General features: G+C 54.3%; 1 protein-coding gene and 1 non-coding gene across 2 annotated transcripts; one reads left to right on the top strand and one right to left on the bottom strand.

The window, feature by feature from the left end:
* The first annotated feature begins 1,164 nt into the window (after positions 1 to 1,164).
* On the top strand, positions 1,165 to 22,211 carry FCHO1 (FCH domain only 1). The gene is made up of 26 exons (XM_008576709.1): positions 1,165 to 1,236; positions 6,025 to 6,116; positions 6,973 to 7,047; positions 8,038 to 8,179; positions 9,813 to 9,965; positions 10,117 to 10,221; positions 11,488 to 11,586; positions 11,676 to 11,772; positions 12,879 to 12,923; positions 13,033 to 13,117; positions 13,738 to 13,762; positions 14,141 to 14,198; positions 14,515 to 14,693; positions 14,768 to 14,792; positions 15,255 to 15,306; positions 15,869 to 15,960; positions 16,201 to 16,473; positions 17,842 to 17,954; positions 18,044 to 18,131; positions 18,302 to 18,410; positions 19,091 to 19,246; positions 19,589 to 19,721; positions 20,195 to 20,394; positions 21,120 to 21,175; positions 21,433 to 21,597; positions 22,094 to 22,211. The coding sequence occupies exons 1-26, from the start codon at positions 1,210 to 1,212 to the stop codon at positions 22,114 to 22,116; spliced, it is 2,667 nt and encodes an 888-aa protein (XP_008574931.1). The 5' UTR covers positions 1,165 to 1,209; the 3' UTR covers positions 22,117 to 22,211.
* TRNAI-GAU lies at positions 10,768 to 10,841 on the bottom strand. The gene has a single exon. It is a non-coding gene; the product is annotated as a tRNA-Ile (tRNA).
* Positions 22,212 to 22,564: the final 353 nt, after the last annotated feature.

Here is a 22,564-nt window from a genome sequence, read left to right as displayed (position 1 = left end):
GACACATCTACAGGGTAGATGCTGGGTTGTCACAGAAGTCCAGGGACTGGAGGCTGCATGATAATGGGTCAAATCAAAGTCATTTTGAAGATTAGGTTAACTGGGGATCAGCGGGGGACAGCCTTGCCCAAGGTCCTCCATGGTCCTTTCCTGGTGAAGCCCAGGGAGCTTCCCATCCTTCAGTCACCAGTCCCTGTCCCTGCTGCCACTGCACCTCCCAGGCTCCCAGCTGCTGCTGAACTGCCCGAGGGGTCATGAATTATGGATGAGGTCTGCGGGCTCCAGTGACAAGCCTGGCCTCGAGAACATGCCAAGGACACCGTGTATTCCTCCCCCGCTGGGCAACCTGGCCCAGCCCCCTGTGTAGAGGGACCTGGGGTCCCTTGGCAAGACCCCTGTTAGGCATTCCCTCTTGTTTTGCAGATGGGGAAACTGAGGCACAGAGCTGGACAGTGACTCAGACACCAGGTGAACACTGGCTTCTAAGGGCAGTGTTGGGACTCGTGGGGGCACCAATGCTGGCTGGCTCACCACGGTGAAGGGTGAGGTATATCCCAGGAGTGTGCATGAGGCAAAGACTGTTGTAGAAGGATCCCTCAGGGCCACTTTGGGGACCCCAGCCCCATGTGGCTGATCACAGCCCCAGCATCCATCTCTCACCAGACCCTTTTCCTGCAGGAGCTGCTCGGCGTGGAGTTGAGAGCTCAGATCTGGGCTCAGCCAGCCCAGGACACAAACCCACTGTCATTTCCTGGCTGTGTGACCTTAGCAAGCAAGTAGCTTCCCCTTGCGGGGGAGGGGAGGGCGGAAGGGAGGCTCAGTTTTCTCATCTGTGGAATGGCCCAGAGCTTCTCCGCCTAGTCTGGGGTTTGTCCCACACTGCTCCTGTTCCCACCTGTGAACTCATATTCATGTTTACAAACCCTACCCCCCATGCCCCTCCTCCCACCTAGACTCCCAGCCTCTGTCCCTCCATCTAATTCAGCCATGACCCCATGAGACTGGGGGCATCTGTGTCCAGTTCTGTCTTCCTAGACTGGGGGCTTTCAGTTCCTCCTTTGTGCACTCTGTCCCTCCTCCACAGGGAGGACAGTTAGAATTTCCCGTCTGTTGGGATGCACTGGCGGTGACTATGTGGCTCAAACTTGCCTCTCTCTTCAGACAGGTGCTGGACAGGGGCCTGCGGAGATCTCCCCAGAGGTCATCAGGATGTCATATTTTGGGGAGCATTTTTGGGTAAGAACTACTTTTGTTTTGGTGGGGGCCCCTGGCAGGGCTGTGGGTACTTTTATGGAGATGGGAGGATTGGGCATCTGTGGGCAGAGCCTTGGGCAGGTAGAGGGTCTGCAGGGAGTAGAAGTTAAAGTGGGAAGAGTCAGGCTGGATTTGAATCCAGCCCTAGACCTCACAGGTACTGCGACCTTGGGAAAGTCACAGCTTGCATCACAGGGAAACCAAGGCCCAGAGGAACAATCTTTTACCTGAAGTCGCCCAGAGAAAAAGCACAGAGTCAGGGCTCAAATCCTGGGCCAGACTGAACTTCCAGGATCCAGGGTCATTCCAACCAGGGAATTTCCACATCCTTCCCACACTGGAGAATTTGGGGGTTTTCTTTGCTTGACCCCTCACAGCCCTACAACCCTCCACCATCCAGGCTGGGGGCCACCTGCTGTGACCCGGGGGTGGGGGGTTGAGTGATAGCACCTGTTTTCATTCATTCATTCACTCCCTCCCTTCCTATCCCCATGACACCATGCCCAGCAGGCTCTGGGACATGCTGGGGCCCCCAGGAGACTCCATTCCAGCCCTGGCCTTAAGGGAGGAGCCCTCAGTCTGAGGGACACAGAGCCAACCAGACACCCCCAGCCCTGCAAGGTCAGGGCTAAGCCCAGCCTTGGGGGCACCCAGACCCAGAGGGGAAGCCAGGACATGAAGAGCGGTGTTTGCTGTGGGTTTGAAGGCTGAGATTTTCCAGGATGTGAGGAAGGCATTTCATGCAAGGGGAACAGCCTGGGCAAAAGGCCAGAGGTGTGACATTGGGTTGCAAGTTCAGGGAACAGGGACTCTTCCTGCTATGCCAGGTTAGCGGGGAACCACAGAGAACTGTGAACAGGAGAGGGCCCAGGAGTCAATGAAGGACCACAGCAGAAAACCCCTTCCCCAGATGCAGGCCCTGAGCTTGCAGAGAGGAAGGCTGTTGCTAGGCAACTGGTTTCCCCTGGCAACAAACTCCATTCCCTCCCTTTCTCCCTCCCTAGTTGGGGCTCCTCTTACTGGCACTTGCTTTCTTAAAGGGGCTGCACTCACTTGCCACCTGCAGGGGGCCAGACCTCTGCCCCCTTCCCAAGGGTCAGACTCTCCAGATTTGCCTCTGAATGTCTGTGTGACCCCAGTGAAGGGCTATCCTGCTGAGCCCCTCTCAGTGCCTCTCTGTAAGGGAGTTTACCATTTGAGGATCAAAAGTCACTCATGTTTTGGAACCCTGACAGCAGCACCTACATTTATTTTACATTTCTTTTAATGGCATGAGGCACCTACGTTTGTTTTAAATTCATTTTAACTGCATGAGGCATGCGAGCTCGCTGCAGAAAATTCAGATCAACAAAGAGAAAATAGAAGCCACCCCGACTCCCCCTCTCTACCCAAAGATAGCCTGGCACAGAGTGGTTAACAGCTTTGAGTTCAGGATTTGAATTGGGCTCTGCTGGGAGCCCTTGGGCAGGTGACTTTGCCTCCCTGAGCCTCAGTTTCCCCATCTGGGAAAGGAGAATGAAATTCTTGCCTCCCCAGGACTCAAGGAGGGCTCTGTGACATCTGTAACTGACCATGTTTCTTTCAATCAGTTGCTCGTATTGAAGTCTCCACATATGCCTGGCTCTTTGGTGGGTCATGCTGGGGCCCTGGATGGCCTGAAGGAGGCTCTCATCATGGGAGATCAAACCAGATAGGGACTGGGGCCAGCCCATGGCTCACTCGGGAGAGTGTGGTGCTGATAACACCAAGGCCATGGGTTCGGATCCCATATAGGGATGGCCGGTTAGCTCAATGGGTGAGCATGGTGCTAACAATACCAAGTCAAGGTTTAAGATCCCCTTACTGGTCAAAAAAAAAAAAAAAAAAAAAAAAAAAACCAGATAGGGACACTCCTGTCCTGTTGGGCCAGGGCAGGGCCGGAGGCATAGAGGGCACTGAGGAGCCATGGGAGAAGTGTGAGCAGGAGAGGAACACGGTCAAGCTGTGTTAGAAAGATCCCACTTGGGCTGGCATGGGGGCAAGACTGGAGTCCAGAGGTTCTGGTAGGAGACACAGGCCCAAGACAGTCCCTCCTAGGGCCCTCGGCAGCCAACCCAGTCCAAGGGAGGCAGACACCACTGGGGGTTTGCCAGGTCTGGGAAACGGGCCAGCAGTTGGCTCCAGCTCATCCCCAGATGCTGGCCTGGGCAGCGGTGCCTGGTGCAGCCTCACCCGAGGATCCCCTGGCTGGGGCAGTGGGGGGCTGTTGGAGCTGTTTGCTGAGCCCCCACACTTCTCCCCAGGAGGCTCCCGTGTCTAGCACTGTGCCAGCCTCATGTCATCAATACCCTTGGGAGTCGTGTGCTGTCGTTATCCCTATTTGTCAGACAAGGAAACTGATCCCTAAAGAAATGAAGTCACCAACCCAAAGTGATCCAGGGCATATAAGGGGGACTTGACACTTGAACCTTGAAAGCACAACTCCAGACTTGAGAAGAGAGAAAATATATTCCTGGGGAGCTGGAGGGAGCGACAATGAATGTTCAGGGAAGTGGGGGATCTGAGCAAGGTTAGGGAAGGTGGGCCTGCCACAGATCCTTGAGAGGTGGAAGGAGTTGGATGGGTGGAAGGAGATGTAGCCTGATGAGCAGGTGGTGGGAACGGTCTGGGCAAAGGTGTGGTGGTGGAAAGACTCAGCGGGCACAGCCAAGAAAGAGCTGGAAGGTGAAATCAGAAAGGTAATTCCAGGCTAAGGATTTGGGGCTTCAGCTGCTGGTGGGCAATAGGGAGGCATTGATGATTCTAGAGTGAGGGTTGTCCATTGGGAGATTTGGGCTTGAGGTTGGGCTTTAGCCAGTCTTGGTTTCAGTATCTCCATTTGTACAGCAAGAGGGGTTATCTGGCAGTGACTTCTGGCTTTATCCTTCAAGCTTACAGGCGACTGGGAGGGAGAACCCAAAAGGTTGGAGGAGGATGGAAGAAACCCCCATTTATGGAGAGCCTGCCAAGTGGCTTCCAGTGGGATGGCTTTAGTGATTTGTGTCCAATTAAATAGCATCAGGTCCCTCCACAAGCCTCGTCTTTCAGTCCTAATTATAAGGCCTCATTTGGTGCCAAAATGTCTCCAGTCCCTCGGACCCCAGCAGATTGCCCTGTTTAGTGGACAGTTCAGTGTTCACACATGATGTCCTTCACAGACGACAGGATCTGGCTGGCATTAAAACACAGTTGTTGCCTAATTTTTCCCTGTTCTCTTCATATGGCAAGAGGTCCTGGTTTTCCTTTTAGAACAGCAGTAAAAATTGCCCTTTTACATAAATGTATTTGGAGAAGAAACATGAGCAAATTTAAAACAAAATGTTAACTAATATATATTAGCAAAAAATTTAAGTTGCCTTTGGGGCTTTGGGGAACCCTGTCATCCTGGTATTTACTTCATCCCCATATAAGAGGTGGATGAATCCCTGCCCCATCTTAATGAGGAGTTTCTAAAGGTTCAGAGAGGGACAGTGGCCTGTGCAGGTCACACAGCACAGCACTGTGACAACCCCAGAACTTGGAGGAAAGAGGTTTTGTGTGAGGCATCAGCAGGCACCAGGGTGGAGGCTCTGTTCCCACAAACACTAAGCAGATGACAGCAGAATAACTCATTTATTCAACAAACTCAAATGCCCTTTGTATGCCTCACCTTGTGCTGGGCTTTGCTGAGTCCTGAGAACTTAGACCCGGACTCTGCTCTGGGTTCTCAGACTGGGAATTTCGATGCAGAACAGAACAAAAAACACAATCACAGTGACTTAATCAGTTGTTGGATAATGTGGCTTTCAGGATTGGTTTGATCCAGCAATTCAACACACTTTTTTTTTTTTTTTTTTAAAGATGACCGGTAAGGGGATCTTAACCCTTGACTTGGTGTTGTCAGCACCACGCTCAGCCAGTGAGCGAACCGGCCATCCCTATATGGGATCCGAACCCGGGGCCTTGGTGTTATCAGCACCGCACTCTCCCGAGTGAGCCACGGGCCGGCCCTTTTATTTTTTTTATTTTTTTATTTTATTTTTTTTATTTTTTTTTAAGTTTACTCAATATTTTTTTTTTCCTTTTTGTCTTTTTTCGTGACCGGCAACGGATCGCAACCCTCGGTGTCGCGCCCATTCCGGACCGGGACCGGCAATGGGATCGCAACCCTCGGTGTTGCGCCTGCACCTCGCTCAGCCAGTGAGCGGCCGGTCTGTATGTGGGATCCGAACCCTCGGCGGGAGCACCGCCGCGCTCCCAAGCGGTGCACTGTAGCAGTGCGCCACTGGGCCGGCCCCAACACACTTTTAAAAAACTCAGACTATTTCCGGTTCAGCATCTTTGCAAAGTCCGTGTTTCCACTTGGCTTCCAGTATCTCTGACACCACATAATTCCTCATTTATGGAAAGATGCCGAGAGAAAAACAAAGAGGAAGAGACTGATCAAGACAGAAACAAACAAAGGCAGAAAATACACAGAGAGACAGAGAGAAAAAGATGGAGACGAAAGGACAGAGAGAGAGCAAATGAGATGCTCTCACTCAATTATGGTACAAAAATCCAGGCTTCTCTCTGATCGGACCAATGTAAGGTGCATGAACCAATCCCTGTACCCAGGGGGAAATGCTCCTGCTGATTGGCTCAGGCCTGAACCAATTCCTGCAGCCAAGGGGATGGACTCCTGCTAGTCGGCATCTAGGCCACACCCCTGTTGCTAGGCAACCTCGATATCCTCTCCATCCTCCTCCTCAATTTCCATCCCCATCCCTGCAGGGCGAGAAAAACCATGGCTTTGAGGTCCTGTACCACAGCGTGAAGCAGGGGCCCATCTCCACCAAAGAGCTGGCAGACTTCATCCGGGAAAGGTGAGGTCCCCAAGCCCCACCCACCAGCGGCCACGCCCCATATGCAGCCATGCCCCCAACAAGCCACGCCCAGTTTGTGGCCACGCCCCCTCCTCTGGTCACACACCCAAGCCCTGTTTCTACTTGTCCAGGTCCAGACCTCTGGGGGCTCTAGGACCCAAAGGGGTTTGAAGACCTTGGAAACCAGAAGTTCTCAACTCTGTCAGCCCCATTCCCCACTTTAAACAACAATCACCAGGTTTCGCCTCCCTCCTGAAGAGCAGATAATATAACCTACTTGGGGGTAGAGAAAGGCAGAGATTTTTAAAACTCAGTCTTGCGCCCTGAGTATGATGAAATAATCTGCATCTCAGCATCTGAGTGTGCTGACACCTGTATTCTAGAAAACAGTGAAATTGATTCTCAAGGTAGCCTCTACTCCCGTGGGTGTTGGTTCTCACTGGGCACAGTACTGCCCCTAATAAAATCGAGGTTTTGTTAGGACAGGGATGTGAGTGAATATCAGGTGGGCATTTAGCAGTCTCTGTCCAGAGGGGAAAAGGAAAGATGAGCTTTTTCTCCTGCAATTAGATGAGACGAACCATATAAATCATTTAGCACAGTGCCTACCTTATAGTATGTGCTGGGTTTTTTTTTTACCTGCTGCTGCTGCTATGATTACTACTGTTCTTCATGAAATATATTATTTAAGAAAAAACAATAAAAAAATCCCTCTTCCATGAATTTTCAAAACGTCCCCCCACCTTGGAGAGCCACCACTCAGATGTTTGAGATGTGGAAGCTGAGGCCCAGGGATTGGTGCCTCTCCCAGAGGGGCCCAGAAGCTTCCCCATCTTTTCCCCATTCTTCCACCCAGGGCCACCATCGAAGAGACCTACTCAAAGGCAATGGCAAAACTTTCCAAGCTGGCTAGCAACGGGACCCCCATGGGGTGAGTGGGGCAGGGGTTGCCAAGGTGGCTGGGACCCTGGGGACATCGGGAGCCTTCCCTTAGGTGAACATCTCTTCACATATTTGACATGTAGAACAAGGTGGCATCCACTCCACTTACAAGGCTAATCAGATAGAGAAATATATATTACTCATTCACTCATTGGCTCATTCATTCATTCAATACACAGACATTTGCTGAACCTGGGCACTTCCTCTGGGGTGGGCCCAGCTTCTGTGAGCTGAGACCTTAATAAGGAGAAGGAGCTGGCCATGGTGGTGTCTGAGGGACAAAGACCCAGGCAGATGGCTTAGCCAGTGCAAAGGCCCTCAGGTGGCAACACACTGGCATTTCAGGAAAGAGGGAGGAGGCTGGCATGGCTGCAGGACCTGGGCAAGGTGGAATTGAAGTGGCGGAGGTGTGGAATGGAGGGGCAGAGGCCACAGGGACCTGACGTCTAAGTGACATTTAAACGATGATGTGATGTGGTCCCCTTGGCATTTGCAAAGTTCCCTGTGGCAGCTGTGAGGCAAAAGTCCTTTTAGGAGGGCAGGAGTGCAGGCAGCAGAGAGGGAAAGTCGGGGGGAGGCTGAAGGGACTTCTGCAGAGGTTGGAGGGTTGCACAGACTTGGCCGGGGTATGTTGAGTGTTGGCTACCCATGAATATCAGGTGGATCCTGGAGCCCAGAGGGACGGTGGGTCCAAAGTGAGGACTCCGGGGCCTCAGAGCCTGGATTTAAATTCCAGTTCTGATGTTTATTTGCTGAGGGGCTTTAGGTGCCTTATGGAGCTTCCTATGCCTCAGTTTCCCCATCTGTCACAGGTCTGCCTCTTACGGTTGTAGTGGGGATCAAATGAATTAATACACTTCTGTGCTTGACAGGGCCCGGCACACAGTAGGTGCCTGAGCCCACGCCAGTCGTGCTGCTTCAGGGGACCCCAGGGAGGCTGGGCCTGCTGGGCCCTGGGTGTGACTTCACCTGCCCCCAGGACCTTTGCCCCGCTCTGGGAAGTCTTTCGTGTCTCCTCGGACAAGCTGGCACTCTGCCACCTGGAACTGACACGGAAGCTTCAGGATCTCATCAAGGATGTGCTCCGATATGGCGAGGATCAGCTCAAGACCCACAAAAAGGTGTGTGCCTTGGGCGCTGCCTAGCCAGGTGGGTGGGGGACACCAGCAGCCCACAGGATCCCAGAACTTTGGGGCCTTCAGACCTCCAGCCCCTGGTGTGTGCCTCTGAGAATTCTGTTAATCCACAATATCAAACCCAAAATCTTACAGACCTGAGTATTGTCAAATTCCAGACTCTCAAAATTCTACACCAGGAGTCAGCAAACTCTGGCCCGTGGGCCAAGTGCAGCCCACCGTCTGTTTTTATACTGCTAAGGAAGGTTTTTACATTTTTTAAGAGTTGGAAAATATTTTTTAAAAGAGTAATATTTCTTGGCAGAGAAAATTATGACACCGAAATTTCAGTGCTGATAAATAAAGTTTTATTGGCACACAGCCACGCTCATTCATGCACATATTGTCTGGCTGTTTTTGAACTACAAAGGCAGAATCCAGTGTTTGTAACATTTACTATCTGTCCCTTCACAGAAAACATTTGCCACCCCCTGTTCTAGAGTACTGGAAGCTACAGATCTTGATATTCAACATTTCTAGAATCTTACAAACCTAGAATCTCAGAAGATTTGAGCTTTAGACTTTTAAGATCCCACAATATCCAAAGCTTCTAGTTGTAGAATCATAGATGCTTTGCACTTACAGAGTCCCAGAATCTGCATATTTTTAACCCTCCTTAGAAAGGGGATTTGGTAGTAGTATTTAATATCACTGAACTGTACACTTAAAAATGGTTAAGATGGTAAATTTTATGTGATGTGTATTTGCCACAATTTTTTTTTTTTAAGATGACCGGTAAGGGGATCTTAACCCTTGGCTTGGTGTTGTCAGCAAACTGGAACCGGCCATCCCTATACAGCGATCTGAGCCTGTGGCCTTGGTGTTATCAGCACCACACTCTCCTGAGTGAGCCACTGGCTGGCCCACAATTTTTTTTTTAAGTGGAGAATTGGGGGATGGGAAAGTTTTCTATGGGGTAATATGGAATATTCTTGGGAGTGGACTTTTTTTTTCTTTTCTTTTTCGGTGGCTGTCAGGTATGGGTATCTGAATGCTTGACCTTAGTGTTATCAGCACCATGCTCTCCCAAGTGAGCTAACCAGCCAGCCTGGAAGAGAATTTTTAAGTGGTGAAGCAGCAAGTTAAGCAACACAGACTGCTACCACTTGTCATAAAAAATGGAATAGAACAAGCAGTTTGGTTTGTCCATATACCAATTATTTCTGGAGAAGTATCACAGTAATAATGGAGTACTCCTAAGCAGAGTCCTAGGAGGCTGGAGGGTCAAGTGTTGGGAGGCTTTTTCCTGGGGTCACCCCTTGGAAGTTTCTCAACTATGAACCATGTGTAAATAGTACCTATTTAAAAGGTTAAAAATGGGGCTGGTCGGTTAGCTCAGTTGGTTATAGAGCAGCCTTGTAACACCAAGGTCACAGGTTTGGATCCCAGTACTGGCCACCAAAAAAAAAAAGTAACAAATGTTTTGAAACTACTAAAATTAATTCAATTAATTAAAATTAATAAAATACTCAGAAAAAGACCGTGGACCTTGAATTGCACAGAGGGTTTGGGAAGCCAGGAATTTCACAGCCCCCTTCTAGGGGCACGTGGCACCCACGCTCTCCCCCTGCCCCCGCAGTGCAAGGAGGAGGTGATGGGCACCCTGGACGCTGTGCAGGTGCTCGCCGGTGTTGGCCAGCTCCTGCCCAAGTCCCGCGAGAACTACCTGAACCGCTGCATGGACCAGGAGCGGCTGCGGAGGGAGAGCACCAGCCAGAAGGAGATGGACAAGGTGCGCACGTCACAGAGCAATGCTCCTTGAGCCTGTGCATGGTCACCGCACCCCGGGTACCCCGAGGAGTCTACCTGCCAGGTGGGGGGGTGAGGGGGAAGCCCCCCGAGTGTCCCCCTTTCGACCCCGTCCCCTCCCCTGTGCCTCCTAGGCAGAGAACAAAACCAAAAAGGCTGCGGAGAGCCTACAGCGCTCGGTGCAGAAGTACAACTCGGCCCGGGCCGACTTCGAGCAGAAGATGCTGGACTCGGCTCTGGTGAGAAACCAAGCGTCTGTGCCTGGGAGACCTACACATGCCTTGACCCGTAATGCTGGGGGCCTCAGAAGTCCAGAACCTCTGAAACCCTCCACTCCCAGGAACCTTAGAAGCATAGGCTTAAAGCCCATTGTTATTATTGTTGACGTTATTATTTCAAAAGCCAAATCATTTGTACCTCAGTTTCCCCATCTGAAAAATGGAGACTGGAATAGTACCTGCCTCACAGAGTTGTGAAGATTACACGAGTCTCTCTCTATATAAAGTGCTCAGGCTAGTACCAGGTGCATAGAAACTCCATAGCTATTATTATTTCTATAATTGCTTTCTGTGGGGGGTTTTATTTGTCTTTTGCGGCTAGCCAGTACCAGGATCCGAACCCTTAGACCTTGGTGTTATAACACCGAGTTCTAACCAGCTGAGCCAGCTAGCCAGCTCTATTTCTCTTATTGATAATGAGGTTTTTAAAATGAGACAGGGAAGAGTTTAGAAGCTGAGAGTCTCCTGACATTTTTCTTCCTTTTTTTATTTTTTATTTTTGGCGGCTGGCTGGTACGGGGATCGAACCCTGGACCTTGGTGTTATCAGCACCACGCTCTAAACAACTGAGCTAACCAGCCAGTCCTCCTGACACTTCTTGGTGGCTGCAAAGCCTGGGTTCCAGTCCGTCTCTTGCCAGCTATGTAACCTTTTGCAAGGTACCACACCTCTCTGAATCTTTGTCCACCCAAATGTACGAAAAGCAGATTGGAATTTCAGGATGAGGAATCAGAATTTTTTTTCAAGTTGCAAGTGATAGAAACCTTCATTCAAACTGACAAGGAATGAATATATACAGTGTGTAGGAAAAAACAATAGTTGACAAGAAGATGTATAGGCTCAGGGAACTGAAAAGTTTTTTGAGAGAGTGGGAGGTTTCAGGCATGGCTGGAACCAGGTGCTCAAATGGTGTTGGCAGGAAGTTGTGCCTCTCTGCTTCATAAGTCTGTTTTCCTCCCTGGAGACTTTACTCCCAGGCAGACATGTCCGTGTGTGTGTGTGCGTGTGTGTGTGTGTGTGTCCACATCCCACCAACTCACTGGCTCAGGAATGAAAGTGTCTCTTTTCCCATAGTTTCAGCAAAAAGTCCTAGGGCAGACTCTCATAGGCTGTTCCCCAAATCAATCATTGAGGCCAGGGGTTGGGACATTCTGATTGGTCAGACTGGGTCACATGGCCATTCTGTGTGGCCTTGACTTCTCATTTGCCCCGTCCCTCCTGCCTCAGCGCTTCCAGGCCATGGAGGAGACCCACCTGCGGCACATGAAGGCACTGCTGGGCTCCTATGCCCACTCGGTGGAAGACACCCATGTACAGATTGGACAGGTGGGTCAGGCCTGGTTTGTGGAATGAGGCTGGGGCCGATGCTGGGCAAGAGGGCCCTGCCAGTCACACACCCCACCCACCTGGCCCAGGTGCACGAGGAATTTAAGCAGAACATAGAGAATGTCAGCGTGGAGATGCTGCTCAGGAAGTTTGCAGAGAGCAAGGGCACAGGCCGGGAGAAACCAGGTGAGTTGGGGCAGCTGTGGGGATCAGGCTGTGGAGCCACCACTGCAGATAAAGAGCAGGACTCAAGAGGCAGGAGACTGATCCTCCCTGGGGCTTGGTTTCTTCATCAGAAAAATGGGTTGATGACAAGTCCAACTCTCCAGCCCACATAGCGAGAGGATTTACTACTTGTTCTTACGTGTAAAGCTCTTAGAATCAGATCCCAGAGGGCCTTGAATGTCAGGCTCAGCTGTTCAGACTTCACTCCAATGGCCTAAGGGAGCCATTGAGGGTTGTTGAGCAAGAGAACAATTTGAAAATGCCCAGGTGCATGACTGGGGAGGAGTTGAGGGCAGAAGTTTTGGAGTCAGACCTGGGTTTGAGTCTTTTCTTCATGGTTTGCTATGTGACCTTGGATCTGTGTCTTGACTTCTCTGAGCCTCAGTTTTCTCATCTGTCCAGTGGGAATGATAATAAGCTCTGTTTAATGTTTCAATGTTCAGTGATTTGATGGAGGTAAATGGCAAAGCACACAGTAGGTACTCAGTAAATGCTTTATACAGTTTATTTCCCCTGTATTGCTCTAGTCAACCGATAAGACCTGTCCTTTTTCCCTCCTGTCTATAGAAGACCCATCCCGGGTCAGGCCACCCCTCCCTGTGTAGGTCCCCACTCTCGCCTTTCACTGGCCCCAGATCTGTCATGCCCTGCTACTGCTTAAACACCATCCATGGCTCCCCAATGGCACTGTCCATTGTCCTTGAGAGAGAGTCCCAGCTTCTCATGCTGGCACTCAAGGCCCGGCCCACTGCACAGACTCGTGGTCCATCCCCCAACCAAACTCAAGTTCCAGCCAGAAATGCTGGGAGTGCCTAGAAGTAGCTCAGGCAGCACCTCCTGCAGCCCATTTCAAGGTGGCGCCACCCAGCTGGGACAAACACCAGCCCCTTGGCCCATCCTACTCATGACCATCTGTGGGGCTGGTTTGGCATCTTGGCTGTTGCCCTAGGACCTGACAGACCTTGATCTCAGATCCAGGTGCCATTGTGTGGCCAAGGGTGGCTACTACCCTTCCTAGGCCCAGTCTCCCTGCCCTCAGTCGAGTTTCTTAATCTACTCTGTTTCAGGACCTGTGGACTTTGAGGCATACAGCGCAGCTGCCCTGCAGGAAGGCAAGTACGTCTGGGCCTGGATGCCCAGGCTGGACCATGGGGATGAGGGAGGTGAATCTGAATGGAAAAGAGGGTTCCAGGGCTCAGCTGCCCCCTGATCTGTCCTCAGCAATGAAACGTTTGCGGGGAGCCAAGGCCTTTCGCCTTCCAGGACTAAGCCGGCGGGAGCGGGAGCGGGAGCAACCTGCAGCTGTGTGAGGAAGTGCCCTGCCCAACCCGGGATCCCCTAACATGCCCAGGCTAGCCCAGAATCCCTTCACCTGCCCAGTCTAGCTCGGGATCTCCTCTGCTGCCTAGGCTAGCCCAGAAGTCCCCTACTTAGGGTAGCCCAGGATTCCATTTAGCCAGGCTAGACCAGGGGTATCACTGTCCCAGGCTAGGTCACTATTACCACTGCCCATGCTAGTCCAGAATTCTTCCTTTTGCAAGGCTAGGCCAGAAGCTGCCTGTCCCAAAGTCACATAGAATTATCCCTGCCCAGGCCAGCCCAGGATTCCTCTCTTTGCCAAGGCTAGCCCTGTTATTAGCCTGCTGAGGCTAGCCCCCACATTCCCTAGCTCCTTAGTCCAACCCTCTAGATTAGTTCCAGGGTTCCTCCTCTTCCAAGCTGTTTGAGAGCACCCCTCCCCCCTCAGCTAACTCCAGATTCATCCTCCTCCCCGAGCAAGTGCCAGGGTCTGACTGCCTGCAGGACTAGTTTGAGACAGTATGGCAGCCTGAGAGCTGCCCCTGGGTTCAGTGTCCAGTGTTGGGGGCGGAGAAGGGGCAGCAGATCAGATCGGGGAGCTGACACCATCTCTTCCTCCATCCCCAGCGATTCCCTGGAGTCTGATTCAGGGGTGAGTGCCATGGGAAGGACCAGGCTGGGCTGCGAGCGGGAGGAGTCCTATCCCACTCTTGGCCCCCAAAGTCCAGATCCCGACTCGAAGCCAAAGAGCTGAGCTTGAGGGGTAGGGAGGGCTGGAAGTAGCACAGCTTGGGGGGCTGGGTTCAAATCCCACGTCAGCTGCAAACTCCTGTGGACTGTGGGGGAGGGGGCGGTGTTCCCGCAGAGCCTCAGTTTGCCCCAAGTACCTGCCCACTCACCAGGGGAGATGGTTATTGCCATCAGGGTTGTTTTTAGGTCTGACTTAGGGCTTGGAGGCAGGGGAGGGAGCACAGCAGATGAGCTGGCAGATTTGGTAATGGGGATTCTGACTGACCACTTGCCTGCCCAGATGTGTCCAGAGGTGGATGAAGAAGGTTTCACTGTCCGGCCCGACATGACCCAGAACAATATCCTTCTGGCACCCTCTGCGGGCAGTTCCTGGCACAGCAAGGACAAATCTCCACCTGTAACGATCAGTCCACCCTCAGCACCCTCTTAGTGTATTCCCTGGAGAGAGTCTCCATGTGCTCCAAGGAGATTCAAATGGAAACCTGCACAGTCAGGGCTGGGCAAGAGGGAGGGAGGGGGTTGGGTTACCCCAGAGGGAGAGCAGAGGGCTTCCTGGAGGAGGGGACGCCCGTGTTGGGGTTAGCAGCTGAATCGGAGTTCACCAGTCAGGGAAGCTTATGCTGGGATGTGCTTGGCCCCTTGACTGTGGTCTACGCACGGCCGAGCTCTCCCGCTTCTCATCCAGCGACTCCGACTTTGATGACGAGGAGCCCCGCAAATTCTACGTGCACATCAAGCCCGCCCCGGCCCGGGCGCCAGCCTGCAGTCCCGAGGCTGCGGCTGCACAGCTCAGGGCCACAGCTGGCAGCCTCATCCTTCCTCCTGGCCCAGGGGTGAGCAGTGGGAGGGTGCTCTGGGTGGTGCTGCTGGATACGCCCATGCGTGATGTCGCTCCCTTTGTCCACAGGGCACCATGAAACGCCATTCTTCACGTGAGTAGCCTTTGGTCTTCAGTCCAGGGAGGAGCATGAGGACGGGAGGCTGGGCCTGGATTTGAGTGTGGGTTCGAATCCTACCTCTGCTGTGTGACTTGGGGCGGGCTGCTTAACCACTGGGACCCTCAAGTCTCTTCTTCTGTAAAATGGGACCATTATGAGAATTAAATGAGAGCTGAAAGTAGGTAGCTGGAGCCAGGAGAAGAGCCACAACCTGTAGAAACATTGGCTGAGGTTCAAATCCCTCTCTGCCCAATTTGCTGGTCACCTTGGGCAGCTGGCTGGACAAGCTGACCGAGCCCTGGTCCCCTGGTCTGTGGAGCAGGAAACGCTGCAGGCAGGGTGACAGGAAGTTCAAAATGGGGCCAAAGAAGTGGGGGCTTTGCAAGAATGGGAGGTGACTGTGGGTGGATGGGCGGGGCATTGGTAGAGATGGAAGTAACCAGTGTATCTCTGTAGGGGATGCTTCTGGGAAACCGCAGAGGCCTCGGTCTGCCCCGAGGGCCAGCAGGTGGGTTTCACAGGGTGGGACATGGGGCTCACACGATTGGGCGGGTGGAGTCTGTCTGCATCTCCTCCCTCCTTCCCCCTCCCTCTGCTGCATCCCAGTGTATGTGGCCTGTGTTCTCTTGCTCTGGCCAGGAGTTGAGGTTGTGCTATTTTTTGAGGGACCACTTAGTCATTCACTTGATGAACATTTATTGAGCGCCTACTGTGTACTTGCATTGGAGATATATGACCAGGATATGTCTCCCTTCTCTAGAGTCGCGTTCTAGTGCCTCAGATTTGCAGGACAGCAAATAAGTTACAGTGAACTCGATACTTATAGGCACTATGCGGAAACTAAAACAGGCGATGTGATGGAGACACGAGGGGGTGACTTCAGTTGCAGTGGGGTGGCAGCCTCGCTGAGGGGGTGACTTTGAGCTGAGCCCCGAAGAGGAACAGGAGGTGGCCCTAGGGAGAGCTGGGGGAACGGAGCTCAAGACCAGGAACAGCACGTGCAAAGGCCCTGAGGTGGGAGGGGGCATGGAAAGAGTAGAACCCACTCTTCTTGGCCTCCTGGTCCCCAGTTGTGCAGAGAAGCCACAAACGGATGAGCAGGTGTCCAAGAACCTTTTTGGGCCGCCCCTGGAGTCGGCCTTTGACCACGAAGATTTTACAGGTGATGGGGTAGGGTTTAATGGGGGACATGGGCGTGGCCAGTGGGGAGGGGTGGGGCCAATGGGTGGGGCCGTCTTAAGAATAGGCGGCTCAGGTTTGCAGGAGATAGGCCAGGTCATGGATGAGTGGCTGGTGACGTGGGCGGGTGGGCGGGGCATTTCCCGGACGTTGGCGTGACCAGCGGGAGGTGGGCGGGGACTCTGTGGGGGCGGGGTCTGGAGCTGACCAATTTCTTCCCCAGGCTCCAGCAGCCTCGGGTTCGCCTCCAGCCCCTCTCCTTTCTCCTCTTCATCGCCCGAGAACGTGGAGGACTCTGGCCTTGACTCGCCGTCCCACGCAGCGCCTGGCCCCTCTCCAGATTCCTGGGTCCCCCGGCCCGGCACCCCACAGAGCCCGCCCAGCTGTAGGGTGCCCCCCGAGTCGAGGGGGACACGGGCTTCACAGCCACCGGACTCACCGCAGCCCCGCGCACCATCTCCGGGCCCCTGGGGGCTGGAGGCTGTGGCCGGAGGAGGTGGGTCTCGCCGCCTCTGAGTGTGAAAGTTGTTGGAGCTCCGGGCGGAGGGGGGAGTGTCTGCTGTGGGCAGGGCCTGAGCGGGCTGCTGGGGACGCAGCCGGGGCGACACCACCCTTGCAGGGACAATAATGAGATGGATATTTAACAGGGCAGGAGGTAGCAGGTGCCGGGTGGGTGCCACCCTGGGGAAGGAACATCTGAGCTGAGATTTGATGGAGGTGAGGATGGAGCCGTGTGGACAAGAGAGGAAGGACACACTGGGCAGGGTGCACAGCCTGTGCAAGGGCCCTGGGGTGGGAGCCTGCTTGGCATAGTTGAAGAACAGCAGGGAGGCCGGTGTGCTGAGCGGGAGAGGAGGGGGCATTTCAGCGCAGAGACGTGCTCATGGCGGGGTGTGAGTTTTACCCTTGGTGAGGTGGGAGCCACCGTAAGGCTGTGAGCAGAGGAGAGACGGGACCTGGCTCAGCGGTCATAGGCTCCATCTGGCAGCTTGGGGAGCAAGGGCAGGAGGTGAGGTGGCTCCTGTGCTGGCCCAGGTGATTGGTGATACAGGTGACAGTGGCACTGAGGGAAGCAGGCACACAGACTGCTGAGGGTGAGAGGACAGAGGAGTCAGGGTGGACAGCCCAAGGGCAGCTGGAAGGATAGAGAAGGGACAGGGCCTGGGGGAGGAAGAGGCTGCGGTGGGAGCATGTCAAGACTGAGCCTTTAGATGTCAGGTGGACGGTGGACCTGTGACATTTTTAGTTGTCACCATGGGGTGGGGGTGCTGCTAGCAGCCCCTACAATGCACAGGGCAGCCCTCACCGCAGAGAATGATCCAGCCCAAACATCAGCAGCACCGAGGCTGAGAAGCTCTGTGGTAGAGGGGGGCACAGCATGGGTTGTAGGTGGGAGGGGAGGTGGGCAGAGCCGGAACCCTGGAGAAGCAGCCTGGATGTTGCATTGTGACACGTTAGATAATGTAGAAGGGAGAGACTCAGACACAGACCGTGGTAGGTGGTGGCTCTCACATTTTCAGAGAGGATGAAGGTCATGAAATCGCTGAATGTTGGCTAAAGACCCACTGCTGAATCCCCCCTGTGGTGTACCTGCCTCCTAAGCCACCAGCCCATGCTTGCATACCCCCAGTGACGGGAAGCTCACCCCTTAGTGGGCCACCAGTCTGGTGTCTGAGAGGTTTGGGACTCTGAATGGCATCTACAGTCCTGTCAGCTATATAGACCTAGGACTTTAGACTGTCAGGGGGGTGTCCCCGAAATACCCCCACCTCCCACTTTGGGGCCGAGTACCTGCCTCTCAGGGAGGCCTGAGAGGCCAAGGGCGGCATCTCAGCGGCACCTGTTCTCTGCACTCGCTTCCCAGACCTGATGCCCGCATCTGCTGGCCCCACAGCTAGGAAGGGCCTGGCAGCCCCACCCCGGAGACCCCGCTCCAGGAAGGTGTCCTGCCCCCTCACGTGCAGCAACGGGGACCTGGTAGGGCAAGGGGGCATGGCAGGGCTGGGGGTCACCTCTGGGACCAGCTTTTGGGGTGCTCACAGCCCAGTCATCTCCTTCCCTTCCAGTCTCATTCCGTGAGCCCCTCCCCACTGGGCTCTTTGGCCCCCAGCACTGTCGCAGAACAGCCCAGCTTCTCATCTCAGATGGGACATGGTATGCTGGGACAACCCTGGGCCCCTCTCCGGGCCTTGGTTTCACCTTCTCTGGTCTGGGTGGGTGGCTAAGTGATATGATGGAGGCCCTGTTGGCAGGGAGCTGGTCTGTAGCCTGGGACCTATACTCACTGTGTCTGTCTGTCCCCTATTCCCTCCATACCACCATAGGAATCTCCAGGGGCCCAAGCCCTGTGGTCCTGGGTTCCCAGGATGCCCTGCCTGTGGCCACAGCCTTCACCGAATATGTCCATGCCTACTTCCGTGGCCACAGCCCCAGGTACGCAGTGACGGGACAGTGCAGACAGTGACAAGGGCAGATAGGTTCCCTGGGGGCTCCACATCTGGGTCTTGCAGGGATGGCCTTCAGGTGTGACTCACGGTCTGTTATATGGTGGCAGGGTCTCAAGCACTGAGCGACAGGCCCCTGTCCCGAGGGCAGTGGGAGCCATGGAGGGCATTTGAGCAGGGCTACCCACTGCTGTAGACTGCTCTGAGGCTGCAGTGGACCTCAAGCTGCAGGGAGCAAGACTAGAGGCTAGGCCCAGTAGGGAGTGGGTTAGGGCACGCTGAGAGGTCAGGGATACACTGGGGGAGGAATCTAACAAAGCCCTCAAAGTCAAACCACAAAGGAGGGGAGAGTGTTAGACCTGAAACCCAAGCTGAGGATGGTTAAAAACTGAACATTTTGTTTTGAGCTTCCTGGTGGCCTAGGAGAAAAGAGAACTAGGGAAGGGGATGTTCCTGCCTCCTTCGACCCAGAGTGGATTCCTCCTGTCCAGGCAGGGGTGAAAGAGGAAGAGTGTGGAGGAAAGGATGCTGGGCATGATCAGGGCCTTGCTGTATCTGAGGGGTCTGAGGAGCTGTAGGCTGCAGTGGAACCAGGAGAGAGAGGGGAGGATGAGGTGCCCGGCAGAGCCCTGAGCCAATGGCCAGTCCCCCCCCCCTCACCCCTCCCAGCTGCCTAGCTCGAGTAACGGGGGAGCTGACCATGACCTTCCCTGCCGGCATCGTGCGTGTGTTCAGCGGGACCCCACCCCCGCCTGTCCTCAGCTTCCGGCTAGTACATACAGCCCCTATAGAGCACTTCCAGCCCAACGCTGACCTGCTCTTCAGGTATTGTGCATGGGCAGTGAGAGGGGGTCTCAGAGGCCAGTGGGGACCAGGGGCTCCCCGGCTCTGAAGTTCTCTCTGCCTCTTGGGATTTGCTGTGTGGCTTGGGGCAAGTTGCTTGCCTTCTCTGAACCTCACTTTTCTTCCTTCCTTTACTGCCACATCATACATACACGTGCACACAAACGCACGCGCACATACACACACACCCCCGGGTAGAGCTTTGCTGGGCCAGGGGTGGACCAGGAAATCACATCTTTAGGAAGCCTTTGGGGCTGGTTGAATGTGAGAAGCCACAGGAGGGCATTTCCTGAGGGTTAGGGTGATACGTGCGGGTCTCTGCAGTGACCCCTCCCAAAGTGACCCTGAGACCAAAGACTTCTGGCTCAACATGTCTGCTCTGACCGAGGCCCTGCAGCGCCAGGCAGAGCAGAACCCCGCTGCCTCCTACTACAACGTGATGCTGCTGCGATACCAGGTGGGCCACGTGCACTGGGTGGGATGGAAGGAGTGGAGTGGAGGCGGGGTGGGGGACAGGGTGAGCAGGCAGCAGAAAAGGCCAGCCAGGATGGCTGAGTGAGCTGCGGGAGGTAGGTGGGGTGGGTGGGATGCATGGTGGCCGGGTAGGCAGTGTGGGAGGGCCGTGCCTCCGCTAGTGCAGGTGGTACCATTATGCAAATTAGAAGAAAAAGTCCATCCCCAAACTTGCACTTTGCGAGACTTTGTTAGAATGAGGTCCTCTCCTGCCCTCTGCTGGCAACATGGGATATTACAGGCTGTAATCCATAAAGCGTCCGGGAATGGGCCCCCGCGGTGGTGCGTGTACCGCAGGGTCCGGTGGTAGGGTGGATGGCGTTCGGTGAGGTAGGAGCAGGGTGGCTAAATAGTCCACGGTGTGGCGGGACATGTTGGCTCAAGCCGTGTCCTCTCTCCTGTTCCCTTTCCTCCTAGTTCTCCCGGCCAGGTCCCCAATCCGTGCCTCTGCAGCTGAGTGCCCACTGGCAGTGTGGGGCGACCCTCACCCAGGTCTCGGTGGAGTACAGCTACCGGCCCGGTGCCACGGCCGTGCCCACACCGCTCACTAATGTCCAGATCCTGCTGCCCGTGGGGGAGCCTGTGACCAATGTCCGCCTGCAGCCAGCCGCCACCTGGTGAGGGCATGCGGGAGGCCGAAGAGGCTCAGCAGTGTCCCCGAGATCCCCCAGACCTACCCTCGCTGCAGCAGCTAAAGGGTCCATCCTACACCTGACCTTTAACTGTGAGCCCGGCTTGCTTAGAGCTAAGTGATAGTAATAGTCCTATCTGACACGGACAGCTTTCTACATGGCAGGCATGTTCTGTACGCTTACATGCACTGACTGGCTTAGGTCTCTTTGCTATCCCATGAGGTATGCACAGCGATCATCCCCATTTACAGAGGGGAAACTGAGGACTGAGGAGGCTAAGTCACTTATCTAAAGTCACACCAAGATTTAGTTTATTAATTTATTTTTTTGGCAGCTGGCCTGGAAGGGGATCCGAACCCTTGATCTTGGTGTTATCACACGGTGCTCTAACCAGTGAGCTAACCAGCCCAACACACCAAGACTTAAACCCATCTTCCCACTCTTGGCCCTGGGCTTTTAGTTGCTGCATAGTGTTGCCCTTGTTTTGTACAAAAGGTGGAAACTGCCAGACTTACAGAACCAAATGCATCATCTAAAAATGCTGCCAGCCTGCGGGGCCCTATGGCTGCTCCCTACCCCACCCCCATTTCACAAATAGGGAAATTGAGGCAAAGTTGGGGCACGAGTTTGTTGGGGTCACGCAGCCAGGAGGTAGCTGAGCTGGGACCCCGGGTTCCCAATGGGCCTGAGCAATCTTCTCTCACTGCCAGGAACCTAGAGGAGAAGCGGCTCACGTGGAGGCTTCCAGACGTGTCTAAGGCAGGGGGTGAGTTATGGCTGTACAAGAGGACTGGGGCTTGAGTCCCAGATGGGAGGCTTTTATTTAAACTGGGGGAGAATTGGGGGTGTTCTAGGTGCAGGGAAGTGTGGGAATTGAGGAAGGCTTGAAAAAGCTGGAGGGGAGAGCATTCTAGGGGCAGGCATAGCAGGTACAAAGGCCCTGAAGTACGACTCCTTTGCAAACCATGCAAAGCCCAGTGGGGCCAGAAGAGAAGGGCCCCAGCTGACCTCATGTGTCCTCAGGCTCTGGCCGCCTATCTGCCAGCTGGGAGCCGCTCTCAGGGCCCAGCACCCCCAGCCCCGTGGCTGCACAGTTCACCAGCGAGGGGGCAACTTTGTCTGGTGTGGACTTGGAACTGGTGGGCAGTGGCTACCGCATGTCTCTGGTAAAGAGGAGGTTCGCCACAGGTACTCCCCAACCCTGCCACTGCGCACCCTGGGAGCCAGGACCGTGCCGGCCCCGAGCCCACCCCTGCTTCTGTCAGGGGTGCAGGGAGGGATTTGGTCATGGAGGTTGTGGGAAAGAGACCCAAGATGGGGGACATTGGCAGAGGGTAGGGGGATGATCAGGGCCCCAGTGAGAGTGGTCAAGAAGGAAGATGTAGGGCTGGCCGGTTAGCTCATTTGGTTAGAGCGTGGGCTTGTAACACCAAGGTCAAGGGTTGGGTTCCCTGTACCAGCCACCCAAAAAAAAAAAAAAATAGGAAGATGCATGTGTGTGGGGCTGCCCCCTGGAGGACATCCTTAGAAAGACCTAAGGCAGGGAGCCAGAGATCCCACTGCCACAGCCGCCCAACCCCCACCCAGTTCTCCTGCCCTGACAAGGAGCTGCTGGGGCCCATGGGGCAGCAGAACAGGAGCAAGAGACACCCCCACCCCTCCCCTCACGGCCCCACCCCCACAGGGATGTACCTGGTGAGCTGCTGAGCCTGCAGAGGCTGTTGGCCCCAGCCCTGCACTTCGTCCTGGTGCTCGCGGACCACTCCCTGCCCTCCTGCCAGACATTGGGGACCCCCACCGCAGCCTCATGGAGGCCCAGACTCCATGGAGAGGAGCCCCCCACCCAGTCTGGCTGAGCCTGAGGTTCCCTGGTCCTCATACCAACTCTGTGCTGGCCTTTTATTGTTCTTTGAATAAATACTTTATTTTCTAATAAAATTTAAAAAGGAAACCTTTTCCTGCTCCAGGAAGTCTCCTTCATTGCCAGAGAAGGGAGGAAGGGATGAGTGGGGGAGACCTAACATCCTTAATACGCTTTCCTGCACACCCCACCCCTGCCTCGTTGCGTCCAGCCTGTACAGGGCCACTGTAGGGTAGGAAGAGCTAGACACAGGTACCCCCAGCCCCACGGGCTTGGAGCTGGGCTAAGAGGAGG

Source organism: Galeopterus variegatus, unplaced genomic scaffold, assembly GCF_000696425.1.
Source record: "Galeopterus variegatus unplaced genomic scaffold, G_variegatus-3.0.2 Scaffold1390, whole genome shotgun sequence".
Taxonomy (NCBI): domain Eukaryota; kingdom Metazoa; phylum Chordata; class Mammalia; order Dermoptera; family Cynocephalidae; genus Galeopterus; species Galeopterus variegatus.
This window is presented reverse-complemented; position numbering and strand designations above follow the sequence as displayed.

Excerpts from the sequence above, each read along its gene's own strand:
- FCHO1 (XM_008576709.1), top strand. The coding sequence starts at position 1,210 with ATGTCATATTTTGGGGAGCATTTTTGG. Across the intron at positions 7,048-8,037 it reads AGCAACGGGACCCCCATGGG|GACCTTTGCCCCGCTCTGGG; the intron begins GTGAGTGGGGCA and ends ACCTGCCCCCAG. Across the intron at positions 19,722-20,194 it reads TGATGCTGCTGCGATACCAG|TTCTCCCGGCCAGGTCCCCA; the intron begins GTGGGCCACGTG and ends CTTTCCTCCTAG.